A 16,931-nucleotide genomic window follows, 5' to 3' on the forward strand; every position below is an offset into this window, starting at 1 on the left:
CATTTTCTTCTTATTTATATATATTACAAAGGGATCAACACAACCACCACTTCTATAAAAAAAGGAATTGGTCCATTTAAAAGATAAGAGAGAATTACATGTACAACAATACCGATTTCAATTACCAATTCACTTTTTGCAAAAAGATGTTTCATTCCGAATCATGACAAAATTTGGATTGTTGATTAGAAGTAAAATAATTTCTCAAATTTGAACTATATACTATAAGTTAGAATAATCAAAAATTCCTCAAATTCCAGCTATTTACCACTGTATTAGTTAGAATTTCCAAAAATTCTTCAAATATACGGTACAATTTAATGGTTGTTAAAGGTACAGAAAAATCATATTAACCAATTAAATTGTGGTTTTATAATGGCAAAAAAAGAAAAGAAAAGAGGAGTTATATATTTCCCAATTGATAATATTCTAATTTATTCACAACAAAATTGGACATCAGTAAACTAAAATATGGAGCTAAACATCAACATTGTTAATACAAAATCATCATAATTCTTGATATATCTAATCAAAACTGCAAATAACATAAGACTTCAGATGTACATTAGATTCTTGTACACTAACAAAAACAAAATCTGAAGTACTTCAATTTTATTTTTCTTACTCTTTTTTTATATTTTTCAAAAGAATTAAATAGAAAGACATATTAGCATTATTGTGCCCCCCCCCCCCCCCCCCCCCAAAAAAAAAAAAAAGAAAAAAAAGATTCAACAGTCAGACATTGAAACACTCTACCACATCACTCTCTGACAACTCCTTTCATACATCCCAATACAAAAGCCCACGAACCCACAACCTTTTTAAATCCAAAAATTGATTTAAAAATTAGAAGAAAATAAAAAATTATAATCACAATAAAAATATTTAAATAAAATCAACCCTTTTTTAAAAATTTGTGGGGTACGAACCTTTCGTACCCAGTGACACTACTGTGGAACCATCTTATCTCCATCTCGATGGTCCACGTGTCCCTCCACACCACTGCAATTTTGCAACTTGTCATGGGGTCCACCTAATAAAACATTAGAATGAGGGGAACACATCACGTGAACGCGCAGGTTAGCAGAATGCACACCACAGCATCTCTCTGTGATCAATTGAGAAGCTGATCTTTGTCCGTACAACCAGAGTTTGGCGGTGGTGGTGTGGTGGTGTTTGTGGTGGTGCCCATGTTCTTCTTGAGGCTCTGTTGATGGTATACTTGTCTTAATCTCTCTATTTCCTTCTTTAATGCTTCTTGATGAGCTGGCATTTCATATAAAATATTTTAATTAAAGTTAGTATTTGTATTATTGACCAACTTTAACAACTTCCCTCCCATAGAGTTTGAAGTTTTGAACTGCAACATTAATGATCCACTTTTTGTATACGATAAAAATTTTATTAAAAAAAAAAATGTACACACAATTATTTTTCAAATTAAGTTTGCTATTGACATGAGGACAAATAAATCAAAAACTATATATAATTTAGTTTGAAATATGACATGGGGCAGAAACAAATGTCAAATTAACAATACATATTTTGTTCTTTTGTTCAATAAATAGTATTGTGATGAAAATTCAAATTTACATGTAATAACAAACATTTCATATACCCATATCAGTAAATTCTCTGAACAAGTTTTGTTTAATAAGAACTACACTTATAAGTAACAACCCTTATGAATTAAAAAGATTTTAGAGGGAAAGCTTGACACTGATTATAATTTTGACCAAAAAAAAAAAAAAAAAATTAAAGCACAAGTGGTCCTAATATTTTATAAGATTTTTTTAAGGAAAAAAAAAAAAAAAAAAAAACATCATTAAAAATTCATAATTCAGGTCTTACCATCTTTGAAAATTTTATCTTGAGCCAAAGCAGCAATCCGTTGCTTAAGGGCACTATTGTCCACGTTGAGGATTAGGCGTTGATGATCTAAAAATGCAACCCTCGGTGACAATGCTGATACTTCAGTCTTCATTTTTCATCATCCACGCATAAAATAAAATTAATACAAAGCATAAGATCACACACACACATATATATACAGCTTTAAGACATATACATATAGTAAATTGTGTGTACCTGTAACGTTGTTACACTCCGTTCAAGCTCAGAAATGTATTGTAGCTTCCTCACTCTTGACCTCTGAGCCGATTGCCGGTTTGCCAAAATTCTGATAAAATTTGGACTTAATTAATTTTTTAAATAATTTTATGTTTGATACCATGAATCTCATAATCAGAATTGAATTATTATTATTTTTTTAATTGTAATTTCAAGACACCAATTTTATGTTTCGGAACATTGCATTGAAGAAAACTCAATTAACGTTTGTTTACGCTGCCTGACACAAAGTAAGTGATCAATAATAGTGTGTGTGTATATATATATATATATATGTCTTGTATGATCACCTAGTAATGGCTAGTATATGGTTGATAAGCTAGCAGTGTGAGATTGCCATGCAGATTTTATTTATAAGAAGTTATAGGTTTGGGTTTTAATTGGTGTTACCTCTTAACCCTCTTGGGATCAACAATGGTGTCACCGGAAGCAGCTGCGGACGACGGCGTTGACTTCTGTGGGTCAGATTGGCACGAGCTGTCCTCCTCTCCGGCCTCATTTTTGTGCTGCTGTCTGTGATGGTCCATTGGCGTTGGCTTCTCTTCATCATTACTGTTCTGATCAGACGGGGTCGACGGATTAGAAGACGACACCGTGGGTGGCGCCGCCAGCCCCACGTCGTCCGGAAACATAGTCATGAGCTGGTCATCGTCCAAACCCTCGAACCCATGGTTTCCCGCAGCTGGAGAATCAGAATTCCGGCATTCCTCGACGAAGGCGATGGAGTCGCTCACTGATCTCCGGTGGGTGCTGCGCCGTGCAGACGAGAAGTCGAGGAACTCATCCACCCAACAAGGTTGTTGTTGTTGTTGTTGGGCGGCGGCGGCGGTAGCAGCCGCTGTGGAGGTGGCGGTGGTGGTAACAGAGGGCATGGGTATGGGCATTGGCATGACCTGGCGGTGGTAAGGAAATGAATGCCAACTTTGAGTCATGTTAGGGGCTTTAGGGGGTAATTGTGCCATGCATTTGTAGTGTCAAATGAGCTAAATAAAGGAAATACGAGTCTCTATACTATTAACTGCATTACAAGACTTGGCAAGAACAACTGAAGACAGCAACCATTATGATTTTTTAGCAATCTCTCTCTATATTCATCTCTCTTTCTCTCTCCTCTTTTTTTCTATGTTGGGTTGCCATCTTAAAGGCCCAGAGGTTTTGGAGGGAAGGACGGTGGTGGGTCACATGGGGGGATTTTAGGACAGCTAGCTACAGCTGGTGGAGGGAGGGGGTTGTCTCAACGGTTTCACTGGAAAGTCGCACTTGTTTATTAACTGGCCACCACGTGCCTATCTGACCCCTCCATTTGGGTCTCTCTCTTCTTATTATAATCTAATCACTAACTTACAACATCACTGCCTCCTTTATATAGGAATACCACACAACCACTTTCAACTTATTTTGTACCATTAATCCTTCACCCTTGGATGACCATACACTGTTTCACTCTCCCATCCGATCATGGTCAATCAGTAAAATCACTATAATATCTCAAGGGCACCCTACCCGGAGTCCCTCAGTTGTTGTTAGATCAATCATTAGAGGACTCCATCATTACATTCAACTATTGAGAAACTCAAAAGTACCCTTTAATTTATATCTCTTATAAGTTGCATTCAGTATTTATTTAAATTGTCCAATATAAAGAATTAGTTCACCATTACAAAATTCGAAAATAGTTAAACTCACGAAATGTTATTTTACATCATTTTCACATCACAATAAAGTAATTTTATCATTGCATTAATATATCAATGAAAAATGAGATGGGGAGTGGGATGATTGTATCTTGACCATAGATTTTGGAGGGTACAACATATTGGTTGTGATGGAGAGAGATGGGAGATAAATAAATGAGGGGGGATAGTGGCATAGTGGGAAGATGTAGGATATAGAGGGAGGGGGATGAGCTGTGAGAAAAAAGATGGGGGTGTTAGAATCATGTCCTCTGTGAAACTGTTTGTAAGCCCCCACCTCACTTTGCTTTGTCCCCAAATCAGACTCACATGGTGAGTATGTCCCTTTTGCCTCTCTCTCTCTCTCTCTCTCTCTCTCTCTCTCTCATAAAGTTTCTGAGTAAGTTCAATCATCTCTCATGTTGGCATCTACATGTGTTTGTTTTTTTTTTTTAATGAAAGTACTTAACAGACACTAATAATGATTAGTGAAAAGTTGAAAGGCATGTTAGGTACTTCTTCTGAACCAAATTATTGTCTGTACTATTTCCCTCTAAATTAGTTGAAATATATAAGCACCTCCCAATTGCTGATGTCACCTCATACCAGTAACAGTGCTTTGTTTTTGGTCAATGATTTCAAATCTATTTAGTGGGAAACTGATATTATTCCAAAAGTAATAATTTCCTCACACATTATAAAAAATTATTGTGCCTAAATTCAAGTGTATACCTAAAAAAATAAAAATAAATTAAACTCAATCGGATAGATCTCCTTTCAATCCTTTCAATTTACAATGAGATGAAACCTAATTTAAGGCATGATAGCTTGAGTTAAAAAAGTGAAGAAATGAATAGATCTGGTAGCATCTTGTGCAAATATAGTTTTAATTACACAGTTATCCTAATAAAATATAGAGGGAATATATCCCCATATGATCTTCCATAAGCCTCCCAATCCAGATCTGATTAATCAATCCTTCATATCTTTTCATTTCAAAACTATTCATACAGATAGACCCTCAATGTTTACCATAAACCCTATTTTTATACCAAGACTCTGACTCATACATAATAGGTCATGACAACCACAAATTAACAGCTAATCTCTCTATATATATATATTGTCTCTCCCAAAATATTCTGAAATACCGTACAAGAAAGAGGAAAGGACTGTTGTTGAATACAAAAGACGCATTATTGCACGTGGGAGGTGCAAAAGCCCCAAAGGAACGACTGATTCCCACCACAAGCAAGGAAGTGACATAAATTTTGCAAAGTTTCCTACAATTGAATACCATAAATTTTGCGAAAATTTCCTACCAGTGAGAGAGTTCACCGAACCTAGTAATTATCATTACATATGTCAGTTAACGAGAACAGAGAAATTTAATAAACAATTGTGTTAGCGGTGTGAAGTATAATTAATTTAACAAACTACTCATGGCAACATGTAACGTAGTTAAATGCCTACAAGAAAACCTAACTGCCCAAGAGAAAAGAAATGAATATATTTCGATAACTTTTCGTAGTAATACACCTCAATTGAATGTGAACCGTGATGTTAACGATAACCCCTTCCTCCTCCGCGTCCACCCCAGCCTCTCCCTCTTCCACCAGTTCTGCCACCACGATGTAAACCTTCCAGTACCCTGTTGACAAGTTGGTTTGGTATGCCACCTGCTCCTCGACCCTTTTTGATTGCATAATTGCTCGAACCATTAGCAGCAGCAGCTGCAGCAGTGGCAGTACGTTTCTGACTGCAGTTACAAAATCATATCAGCAACTATAAAGACATTTTTCTTTATCGATAATTGGTTAAAAGTGTTTCACATTACCAACGAGCCAGTGGCCTAGCGATATCAGCCTCCTACTTCCCAAAGAGGGGTCAGGGGTTCAAGTGTAAGAAGAGGGTGTGTGTGAGTACCAACTAGGAAAAAAAAAAAAAAAAAAGTGTTTCACATTCATACCCGGCAACAGCAGTGGTTGATGGCACTGAACGTCTCACTGCTTCTTTCCATGACAAGTTAATTTTCTGATCCCCAATAAACGAAGGTAATTTTGTATGCAGTGGCTGGATTGCAAATTATGTTAGATAAAAACAGATCTAAGCATGAGTAGATGTATATAAAAAGTCATAGGAAGGCATTCACCTGGGTCATTGCCAGTATGTTGTTGCAGGCTCGAAGCCCAATCGTTGAATTCTGTTTTTGCTTCTTCTGCAGATTACAGACAAAAGAATTATCAGATATGTATGTAACTAGTTGCAATAACGAGAGTACATATAAGCTCCAAAGAAAGAAAGAACATGAGCAAAACCCACAACAATATCCTTCTCATCATCATTTTTAGCAGCTGCCATCGCTTTGTTGTGTTCTACCATCCCTTGGGTCAATTTTTTAATCATAGTTCTAGCTAAATCCTCAATGGTACTCAACCTGAATCATCACAACCAGAAAAATATTAACTCCGCATTCCTACAAATATGGTTTTTTGTGTGTGTAGCAATAATGTTATAATGCAATTAAGCGGTAAATGCAGTTTTACGCGAATTGCTTGATATTAGGGACCATATTGCTCATTCTACTGATTAAGAGTGCAACAGAAACTTGGATCTCTGTGATCCAATCCCATCGCCTAGAATCGAACATGTAGAAATGATCCATCTTCATTTTGTTAATATATAGGCATGACCAATTCACATAGATACTTCAAGGATTGTGTCTAAACTAATAAACTTGGAAACATTCTTCTTAAAAGTTAAAAGTCAATCAGAGCAAGGTCACCAAGATCATGCCTAGATCCCCAGGCTTTACATTATTTATACCAATTCATTTTTCTTATAATTAATCAAAAAGAGGCTCTGCACCAAAGATACACAAATAAAAAACTTTATAGAGATTAATTAGAACAAGGTCCCAATGTTCATGCCTGGACGCACGTGATGGGTAGTGTGGAGCTTGATAGATGCCCGACGGTGGGGTTCGGGGGCTTGAACCCGACCCGGATTTTTTGGAGAGTATTTTGGTAATTTTCGCACTTCTTATGTTGCCCTAGTGCGGGGTATTTATTCATTCTGAACTCTCTGTATTCGTTTCTTTTTTTTATCATAGTGAAAATCCCTGCAACCCTTGGACGTAGCCCTGATTTTGGGTGAACCAAATAAAATTTGTGTGTTCTTGTGTGTGTGTGTGTGATCTCTTTCTTGTGTTTTCTGTTTAATTTCAACAGCACAAGCTTCCACTATTTGTTCCAAATTATTTTTCTAAGCATATCCATCAAGAAGAAGCTCCTACCCAAGATCTACAAGTTCCATCGTCTGAAGAAGCAAAGCTCAACATCATCAAAACCTATCTGAAGAAAAACAGCATTTTCAATAACCGCATCGTAAGATAAATCCGATAAGAACAATAACACTAACCTCAAATACAAGTGATTCTTCAGGATGTAAGATTACTAGTCCTTGTAACCAAACACAGGACTCTATCGAAGTATGTGATCCTAAAGACATTATCCAAGTTTGTGTCGTGCCTTCTTCCAGATTTAATCTCCTTCCATATTACATCATCAACCATCTCCAGTTATTGTACAAAAGCATATAACTTAAGTTTTAAGACTAAGCAAAACTATGAGCATAAAAATCGCAATGCACTGGCCAAGTTGATAGCTCCGACTATGAGGCATCTCCTCCACGTCCAAGATTCAACTCTTCCCACTTTGATTTTATAGTTTGCAGACAAAGTTTTCCAGACAAGAGTGGTCTAAACTCTGTTCTAAGTTCTATAGACCTAGGGTCTCCTTTGCAGTATCCTTGATCATGCAGAATATAAATCTTTCTTTTGTTAATCTTCAGAAAAGAGATCTGGACTCTGCCTTCCATTTGTCATAATTGTTTCAAGGCTGAAGATGATAATGGTCATCTTTTCTGTGGCTGTTCTTTTACTACTTCAGTTTGGTTTCAGGTGTTTAATAAATTTAACATTCATGTTGGTCATATTTCTTCTGAGAGTCAGATGGGGATGTGGTTTTTGCAGCATGCTGAGGTTAATCTGTTGAAGTCTAAAATTCTGATATATGTCTTTGCTAATACTATTTGGTGCATATAATGCCATAGAAATTTGGCTTTTCAACAAGGGTGCAAGAGACCAGCAGTTGTTGCCATTGAGATTCTTTGGGAGGTGCTGCATACAATGCAGCATTCTTTTGATAATTTGCTTGTTATTTTTTTAATGTCTTTTTTGTTGAGTTGTTTTGGAAAAATCAATACGGGAAGGAGTGAAAGCCTGCGGGTTCTTTTTCTTGATGCGACATGGAATTCATACCCCCCTGTTTCTCTTTGTACTTCATCTTTCTTTTTCAACGAACATCCCATTTAGGAAAAAATATATAAGTGAGTTAATTATCTCAAAGCATTTAAAATACATCTATTTATCCTTAATAGAGAAAAAATAACTATAGGAGACAGCACATACTGACCTCCTATTCAAGATGATATCATAACTGTTGCACAATTATGGACATGATATGATGACAATTATAAATGGAAGCGAGAAATAGCTATACATTTTAGAATAACGTAGTTTTTCTTGGGGCTGAACAGCAGGAGTCATTTAATGCTTATAAGCAGCACGCTTAACACTCAAAGCATGATATAGAAAAGAAAAACTAATGATACGACGTACCTTTCTGTGAAGTCTTTATAGCACTCCGAGAAATCCTCACCAAGCCTATCTGACGGTTGGCCAGTGACAATCTTGTAGCCACATAGACTATTTGTGGCATTAGGAGTCTATAAAAATCATACAAGAAGCATAATCAGAAATAATATGCATGTAAAAGGAAGAAACTGAATAGGAGAACAAAATGTTTACTTACCTTGTAAGCTAAATGGTGAAAGGCATACAACAAGCATTCGACATAAGTAAAGTTCATTTCTTCAATCTTTCTCCGAATCATGCACTTCTGGTAGGAAAATCAGAAAGGAAAAATGTAAGCACGGATGCTAGAAGTGTAACCAAACTCCAAGAATAACATGTAGTGTGAAAAAGACTCTCAAAGCATAGATGTTGAATACTTGTAGCCTCCACGCCAACAAATCATCTAAGAGTATTAATATAGCTATGAAAGTGAAAAAAGTACCAACGTCTAGTGAACGTACATGTAATACATCTCGTTGATAACTAATGAAAAAAGGATGCCATTTGTAACTATCGATAACAACATTATCAACAGATGAAGGGGAGAAGGGCTAGCAAAGAAGGTTACACAACATAACTGGCTGTTAACTAGATTAACTTAATATATACTATTGAGCATTAAATATTCAACACATCATCCAGAAAAGTACCTTTAGAAGTTGAACAATAGATGGAAGAAGCTGGCGGGAATCCTGCGGTGTTATGCAAGGTGAAGATTCAGCAAGGTTCTTGAGCAAGTCTGCTTTTCGTTCTTCAGGAAGCTGACAGGGGAAACCATATTAAATCATATCAAATAAGTCCAGAAGTAACATGGATAAGTTTCCCAATATAAGCCATACACAAATGGAGCTCCAACTGCCCAAAAAAATAAACTAATTAATTTAAAAATATTTATTCTGACATGGCTAGCATGGCCATCTAAAGTAATGGTTAGCATTTTGGAGTAGTTGGCACTCATATGTTCCATGAAGTATAAACCAGTATCATTATCCAACATACAACAAGCCTTGATAAGTTTTAACTCTTTTTTTCCCTGTAGTAATCAGGTGTCTTTGAGTAGACTAATGAGAAGCTATGATTGGCAAGGTACAAATCCATCAAAACTCCTCAAACTGGGTTTTTGGTGAGCATTTCACTTTCAGTGACAAAAGTTGGCTCCTCAAGCACTACATATAGATCCCTAACTAATTATTACAATGAAACATTCCAAAAATAATGCTGGAAATGGGGATGTACATGGCCAATTTATAGACTTGTTCCAACTTATGGACCTAAATAAAGATACCCTAAGAAATCTTAAAAGATCAATGACATAGAAATTCAATCTACATTTATCAATTCAGTGGTATTTGGAAGTTCAGAAGCAAAGAGAAGCATAAACATAGAAATCCATGAGATCAAGGGGAAGTCTTAGAAAATAGTACCACATTAAGGTGAGACTATTTGTATTAATATTTTAAGAAATGTTATTAAAGATTTTGAGTAGATATTATTATACTACAATAACCTTAGCTATAATTATTTCATTTCCATCTGAAGTTATTTAATGGCTACATAAACCTTCTTTTTCCTTTTCTTTAGTCACAATTTGCACATAAATGGTAAGCCTTTACAAGATTGACTTGTAAGATTACGAGTTAGCAATATATAATATCTCAGTATTACTTTATCACCAAGATACACAGAAGAACGCAATGAAGAGAGTAAAAAAAATTAGTTATGAACTCAATAAAGCTATGAGATTATAGGCTGAGTTAGGTTGGGTCAAATTCAAATTGATGCTGGTTATGAACTGAATATGTTACCTACACAACCGAGTAAAATATTTTGCAGCTCAGAGTAGAAACTAAGCATACCTTATCAAACACAGGTAGAATGTGTTTGTTCAAATAGTTGAGAAATTTGCTGCTTGATGCACCCCTCTAGAAACAAATAAAACCTAACATGAATATATAAATCATATAATCCACTCTGTTGGGTAAAAATGAAATGAAATTACTATTTTGTACCTTAAAAAAAGGAAGAGCCATGTATAGGCAACTTATTAATCTGTCAATGTGATCACCATCTGAAGCCTGCAGTATAAAGAGTTCTTACAAGCAAGATTCAAAAGTACTTAAAGAAAAGAATTCACAACCTACAGAGAATGTCTACATTCACTGCGTTTAGCAATCAAAAATTTGGAAAATATAAATTGATAGAGAACATATATTGTTTCTATGGCCAAACAACAAATAATAGTTAAATGAAAGAGAGAGAATCATTTTTTCCATGGATTAACTATAAACCATAGTTGGCCACAGCTTCTGCAAACATACAAACTCCACCATCCTCAAAGTCCATTCCCACAAAAAGGAATTATCTTTACTAGTTTAGGTAAAAGTTTTGATGTGATGCTTTAAGAAAACGATAACAGTTATGTGCAGGAGGCACATACAAAGAGCAGCCTTGAGAAGAACGCAGGGGGGTGGTTGTCTCAAAGGCCCTCCAGCAAAGAAACATAAACTTGATATTTTTAAGCAAGAAATCTTTGCCCCTGTGAAATTCAGGAAAGTGATCCCTTGTATAATTACTACTAAAGAACAGCAAGAAGCCACCAAAGAGGCGAATTTCTTGTAGACGTAAAATTTTTGCAAATTTTGGCAAGTCCAGGTGACCTTTCAATTAGTCAATAGTCAACAAACTGCACTTTTTACTTATGAGAGCCAACAATTAGGCATGGGTTTCATAAAATTAAACAGACCAACATATACAAGGCATGTTAGGAATTCACAGCAGGTCCGATTATGCCAACACATGGCAAAATATCAATGTAAAATAAAGTAGGATCCATGACCATTGACACGTGTCATAATAGTAGGAAAACTCCACATAACACAAAGTGCAAAGTTTAGCAACTTCAATTTAAAATTACTAACCTTGCTCATGAATAAAGGTACCCATCGGAGTAGAATCCTTATTTAAAAACTCAGTCTTTTCTAGAAACCAAAATACCATTCTCTTGTCGAGGAATAACAAGAACAAAGAAGCTCCCCAAATCTTTTTTAGATCACTGGCCTTGTTAATTTAAAGAGTTTATTTTCTCCCTCATTTAATGACCCCAGGAATGAGACTGGCAGAACCTTTGGGTGCAATCAATCATTGTTTTATGCTCCCCTGGTACAAGGGGTGTAGAATTCAGAGGAAGGAAAGGAACAAGAAATGGAGAAGGAAGCCTTGGAAAAAGGAAGATGTTTGTTCTCCTTTTATTTGGTTGAAGAGGAAAGAAGGGACGCTATTCAATTTTATCATTGTACTCATATAAAGGAAGTGTGTGTTTTCAAAGGGTGAACACGTTAAAAACAGGGAAGTGGGGACTGCGGAGACCTTTCCTTCCCCCTTACCCACCACAAAGAGAGAAGGATTTGGAGTCATCCCCAAATTCCTTCCCTTTTCCTACTTTATGAACAAGTAGAACTCCATCCCTCCCATTTTTGTTTTCCAACACCTCCTTCCTACCACTCAAACCATCAAAGATTAATCTGGAAACATAAAACTCCCTCAAGATCAAAATATTTAATTTTACCAAGTTGCTCGTAGAAAAGGTAAAACCAAGGATATGTCATTTAACATTAGATATCCTCAAAAAGTATAATTGTTGCAATATATAATTTGTTTCAACAACAAATTGTAGCACATGACAAACACATATAGCAGGCTAACATAAATATCTTATGCCATGCCATCAGGCATGGATTAAAAAGGGGGCAACATGCACAAGACAACAAGCAGTTCATGTCTCATTTGTAAAAATGGCACAATAACATGGAACAAGTAATCAGAAAAATACCACCACGATGTCAACTTTCACATCAGTGTCTGTAATGGCATGGCTTTTAAATCAAGAATCCACTACCAGTTTGTTGTATACAAGATGGGAGCAAGCACTCACATTGAATTGTGCATCTAGATCAGCCTGTCCTTCAATGATTCCAACAAGTTCTTGAACACGTTCTGCAGTAGCATTCTGTCCAAATAAGCTCAAGCTTCTCAAGAAGTCCATGAACATTTTAAATTCTACCCCAGTTACATCTTGCAAACTCTGGAAGAGCAGTATATCAACTTGTCAGAAGTCTTTTTAAGATATATCAAAATCAAAATCAACATCTCAGCATTCAATAATGAACTGAAAAACCAAAGGAAATCACTTGCCAAATAGGCAAAAAAACAACCAAGATATAACAACCACCCCCACTGCCACCCGGAAAAATAAAAAAATAAAAAAAATAAAAAAATAAAAAAATAAAAAAAAAATTCAGAAATAGAACAAAAACCAAATAATATTACATAGGAAGCATACTTTTTTCACCAAATCAGTTATGTGTCTCTCCATTTGATCTTGTGGCTTCAAGAGTTCAGCTTTAAGAGGAAACACCTACAATATATCATCACTTGTCCTTAAGTTACAGCAATAAAAATATACAATATGAACAAAAATAATAATAAACACTGCACCTTATCTCTGATAAAGTATATAACTTTTTCACGAATGGTTTCATCGGCGCTAGGTTCCTCAGAGCTTGCAATACACTTAAACAAAGCCGTTAAGGAAGCTGAAAGAAACACATACTGAATTACATTGAGAAACAAGAAGTGGACCTCCTGAGAGCTTCATGGTATATTAGATCATTGCGACAGAATAGTTTCACACACAAGTTGACTTATAAGCTACAACAGAATAGAACATAATTCATATGAAGCACTAATTGAAATTATCTCTGTGAAAACCGAGTTACAAAAGTATTTTCAGACCATGACAAAGTTGTTAACAGTACTGCTGCTATCTATTATGTGTGTTACATGGACTCTCCTATTCCTTTTAACGTATTCATGTCGACACAATAGAACATGGGTTGGGTATGGGATATGTGTCTAACAGACATACCCAAATCAGACATTTAGATCCTCTAACTTCGATGATGAAAGAATAAGAATAACTCAAATTGATAGCAAAAACGGGTTTTCTACCTTTGAGATAGATGAAACCACTGCTGTTTCACCATATTTATTTAATTTCAATTATTTTATTGAGTATATTTTTAAAGAGTAATGGCACCATATGTTACACTTTTACACGGTATATTATGTTTTTAAGTGGTAAAGAAGTATCTACGTACCCATATCCAAGTTTTAGACACATTTCTATATGATGAGTCCACGTATCTAATATTTTGGATTTAGGGAGGTCCGATACTTGGAACCATACCCAAACCCAAAACATGTACTTGAATCCAGGTAACATAGTCCATTATTTAAGATAGAAAGAAATAAAAAAGAAGCCTGACAAAGCATAATACAAAGGGTCATGCCATCCTGGTCCCTTAAATTCAGGTAGAACAAGTCAACCATGAAGGAGCTCTCACTGGGCTTGCAACTTCATTGTTGTTGGATAAAGAGGCTGACCACACAACCTCCCAATCCAATAACAACGAGGGTGTAAGCTCAGCGAACACATTCATTGTAGCTTTTTTCATTCAGGTAAATGCTTATCATCAACATTTATTGCAACATATTATAGTTGTAATTCACACAAAAATTAAAAGCCACTGAAGGGAATCAGAAGCATTTTTGCCCTGAAGATTAGAAATTAAAACTTAAAAATCACTAATGTGTTAACAAAATCATGTCCCCTAACCATGCCACAAAACAAGCTGTGATAACGATAAAATTTGCCTATAGCTCACTCAATTCAATCGGATCCTTCCGTAAGATATTGCATGACGTTTGAGGCTGGCTTCACTAACTGAAGTTGGTTCCTCATGAACTATGTTGATGCAGTCCATTGCAAAATCACCAGAGATTAAAATAAATTGAAGTGAAGTTCTAACCAATTCTAGTCCATGTTAGCCACTCTAGGAACTTCACATAGTGCCTTATCTTTAGACGCGAGGTACCAAGAAAAGAAGGCTTTGATTAGATAACTTATAATCAGCTTAGATCCTTTGTCAAATCATGAACATGAATTCATGTATCATGAGTATATTCAAATAATAGTAGTGTGATCCTCTTAAGCAACGTGTTGCATTAACTTTTAGGTGCTTCAAAAAAACTGTGTGACACCACATCAGCATCTCAACACAACGAGAAGGAGGCAAATATTTTTGCTCTATTCTTATATTCCAACTACCTCAAAATAATAATATTGTATTAGCTAGTTGGAATATAAAAACATTGATAGCTAAATCAATTGATTTGGTGAACACCGTGATTATGAGATTTAATGTAACATGCCTGCAAATTGCAATAAATTGTAGGACGGGAGGGAAAAAAAAAAAAAAAAAAAACTAGTAAAATTAAACATACGGGATAGAAATTGTATTGCACAAGAAAATATAGAAATAAAAATGGAGTTGAGATGATAGTTAATAAGAATTTAAAAGAAGTTGGAATATTACTAGAAAAGGGAATAAAGCAAGATCAATTCAACTTGTAACGGGAGATAAATATATTTAATATAAGTAGCGCATATAAACCAAAAGAAAATAAAAATCATAAAACTGGCTGATTAAATTTAAATGGGAATAAAACAAATTGTTCGGGAGGATAAAATGTTAAAAGAAGCAACATAAAATTTTGATGTGGAAGAGCCGAAGGGAATAACTGAATGTAATCAAAGAATACAAAAAGAGATTCTTGGAGAATAAAAAAGAAAATCACCTTTATCTAAAGAAACTTTGGTGGTGCATACAGAATGACCGAATTGTGGTAATAAAAGAAAAGGAATATTAGAATATCAATACAAATAAGCCATTGCCCCAACTGTTAACGGTGGCCAATCCTCTAGCATCCAAAGAAAGCCTCTTGGACTAGTACAAGACACCATCATAATGGAAGTCAATCTTATAACCTATTTTCAAGTAGTATATATGTAATTTGAAATAGTTAACAACTCCAGAGGTCCTGATATTAAATTTTATACAACAAAAATGCAATCAATATCAAATAAATGGCAGTGACAAGATCAGGATAAAAACAACAGTAACAATTACAACAAAAAACTATATAGCATAATACATATATATATATATAGACAGGGCCTTGATGGTAAAAAAAAGTCAAAACAATATATATTTGAACTTTCCAACAATCATGGTAAGAAAGCGTACTCTTTATGTCCTGCCGCAATAAAGACATAAGGGCTTTATGCACCGCATCCCGCTCCACATTTTCCACTAGAATCACCACAAAAATTGGAGATTTCAGGTTTCAGAACAACATTAAAAAAGGGTTCTAAGCAGTACTATTCAAACAATGAACAGTTTCTCACCCGCTATAAGGAGCTGTGCAAGTACATCAACAATTTTAGACAGATGTTCTGGTGTATCCTTGCAGAAAAATGGAAGCCCACGAATAGCTTGTACTCGAACCTGTAGCCATTAATGAACAAAAAAATAGAAATTTAAATTGAACTTTCAAATACCACAAATGATCAAATACCCATGAAAGCACTATATAAATAGTTCCATACATGTATTCAGTACAAGACAGGACAACATAATTAATATAAAGTTCATTTGGGTGTACATTTGCAAGCATATATCTAGTGTACATGAATGTATGTGAACAGGGTTACTAGATACTAACCCCAAGCTCCTCATCCTCGCACAAATTAAAATGCTCGTCGATAGCTCGGACCGAAAGGGTAGGGAAGTACTTGAAGAACTTGGGAATAAACTGCGCAGCCAATTGTTTGGCCTTTATACTGCCTCCGGCCGCCTGGAGTATGCCCTCATAGTCCTTAATGTTCTGTTCAGAAAAAATAAAAATAAAAATAAAAAATAAACCCAACAAACCTAATACAACCAAAACGAACAATAACTAAAGCATTGTGAAACCCTAAGAATTAGCAAAAATAAGAACATTTTATCGGGAGATAACCTGTGACTTGTCTTCGGCCTCGTTGAGCCGTTCCCCGTACTCGTATAGCTTCTCGATGTAGTTCGAATCACCGGAATGTTCGGCCATGGTTTACAAAAATTATATTAAGCAATGTCTGTGTGAGTATATATGTATATATGTGTGTATCGTATGTGTGTATATATATATATAAGCGGGTAGGAGAGAAAATTTTGAAAAGAAGGGTTTGTGAAGAGCGCTGAATTAAAATTGGGAAGGAAAACTGGGATTTCGTGAGGTTATGAAGTGAGAGAGTGCGTGAGGAGTAGAGAGAGAAAGGATGAGAGGTGTAGCAGAGGGAGAAAACTGTGGAAGACAGAGAGATTCTTTGCGGGTTAAGGAAAACGCGGTACGGTGAAGGGCACAAGGGAGGGAAATTTTGGGCTTTTTTTTAACGATCCATTAAATTCCCTTCTTGCAAAATTGGGCCACTCTTTAGCTCAACCTGACCTAGTTAGTTTTTCCTCTTGTTAAGCTTGGACTAACCACACTTAAAA

At 35.5% G+C, this 16,931-nt stretch overlaps 2 protein-coding genes across 2 annotated transcripts; both read right to left on the reverse strand.

The window, feature by feature from the left end:
* Window positions 1-766: 766 nt before the first annotated feature.
* LOC132307660 (basic leucine zipper 61-like) lies at window positions 767-3,242 on the reverse strand. Its single transcript, XM_059805483.1, has 4 exons — window positions 2,521-3,242; window positions 2,089-2,179; window positions 1,852-1,978; window positions 767-1,266 (listed from the first exon to the last, which is right to left on the reverse strand). Exons 1-4 carry the CDS (start codon window positions 3,090-3,092, stop codon window positions 1,115-1,117), a joined length of 942 nt encoding a protein of 313 aa, XP_059661466.1. The 5' UTR covers window positions 3,093-3,242; the 3' UTR covers window positions 767-1,114.
* Window positions 3,243-5,136: 1,894 nt separating this feature from the next.
* On the reverse strand, window positions 5,137-16,790 carry LOC132307661 (apoptosis inhibitor 5-like protein API5). The gene is made up of 16 exons (XM_059805484.1): window positions 16,417-16,790; window positions 16,123-16,284; window positions 15,806-15,905; window positions 15,645-15,710; window positions 12,994-13,091; window positions 12,839-12,913; window positions 12,431-12,580; window positions 10,509-10,574; window positions 10,356-10,421; window positions 9,150-9,260; window positions 8,678-8,764; window positions 8,485-8,591; window positions 6,126-6,240; window positions 5,956-6,021; window positions 5,773-5,876; window positions 5,137-5,562 (listed from the first exon to the last, which is right to left on the reverse strand). Exons 1-16 carry the CDS (start codon window positions 16,501-16,503, stop codon window positions 5,367-5,369), a joined length of 1,656 nt encoding a protein of 551 aa, XP_059661467.1. The 5' UTR covers window positions 16,504-16,790; the 3' UTR covers window positions 5,137-5,366.
* Window positions 16,791-16,931: the final 141 nt, after the last annotated feature.

This window comes from Cornus florida, unplaced genomic scaffold (genome assembly GCF_030987335.1).
Source record: "Cornus florida cultivar Cherokee Brave unplaced genomic scaffold, ASM3098733v1 CherokeeBrave_3.0.0_Hap2_Chr05, whole genome shotgun sequence".
NCBI lineage: Eukaryota > Viridiplantae > Streptophyta > Magnoliopsida > Cornales > Cornaceae > Cornus > Cornus florida.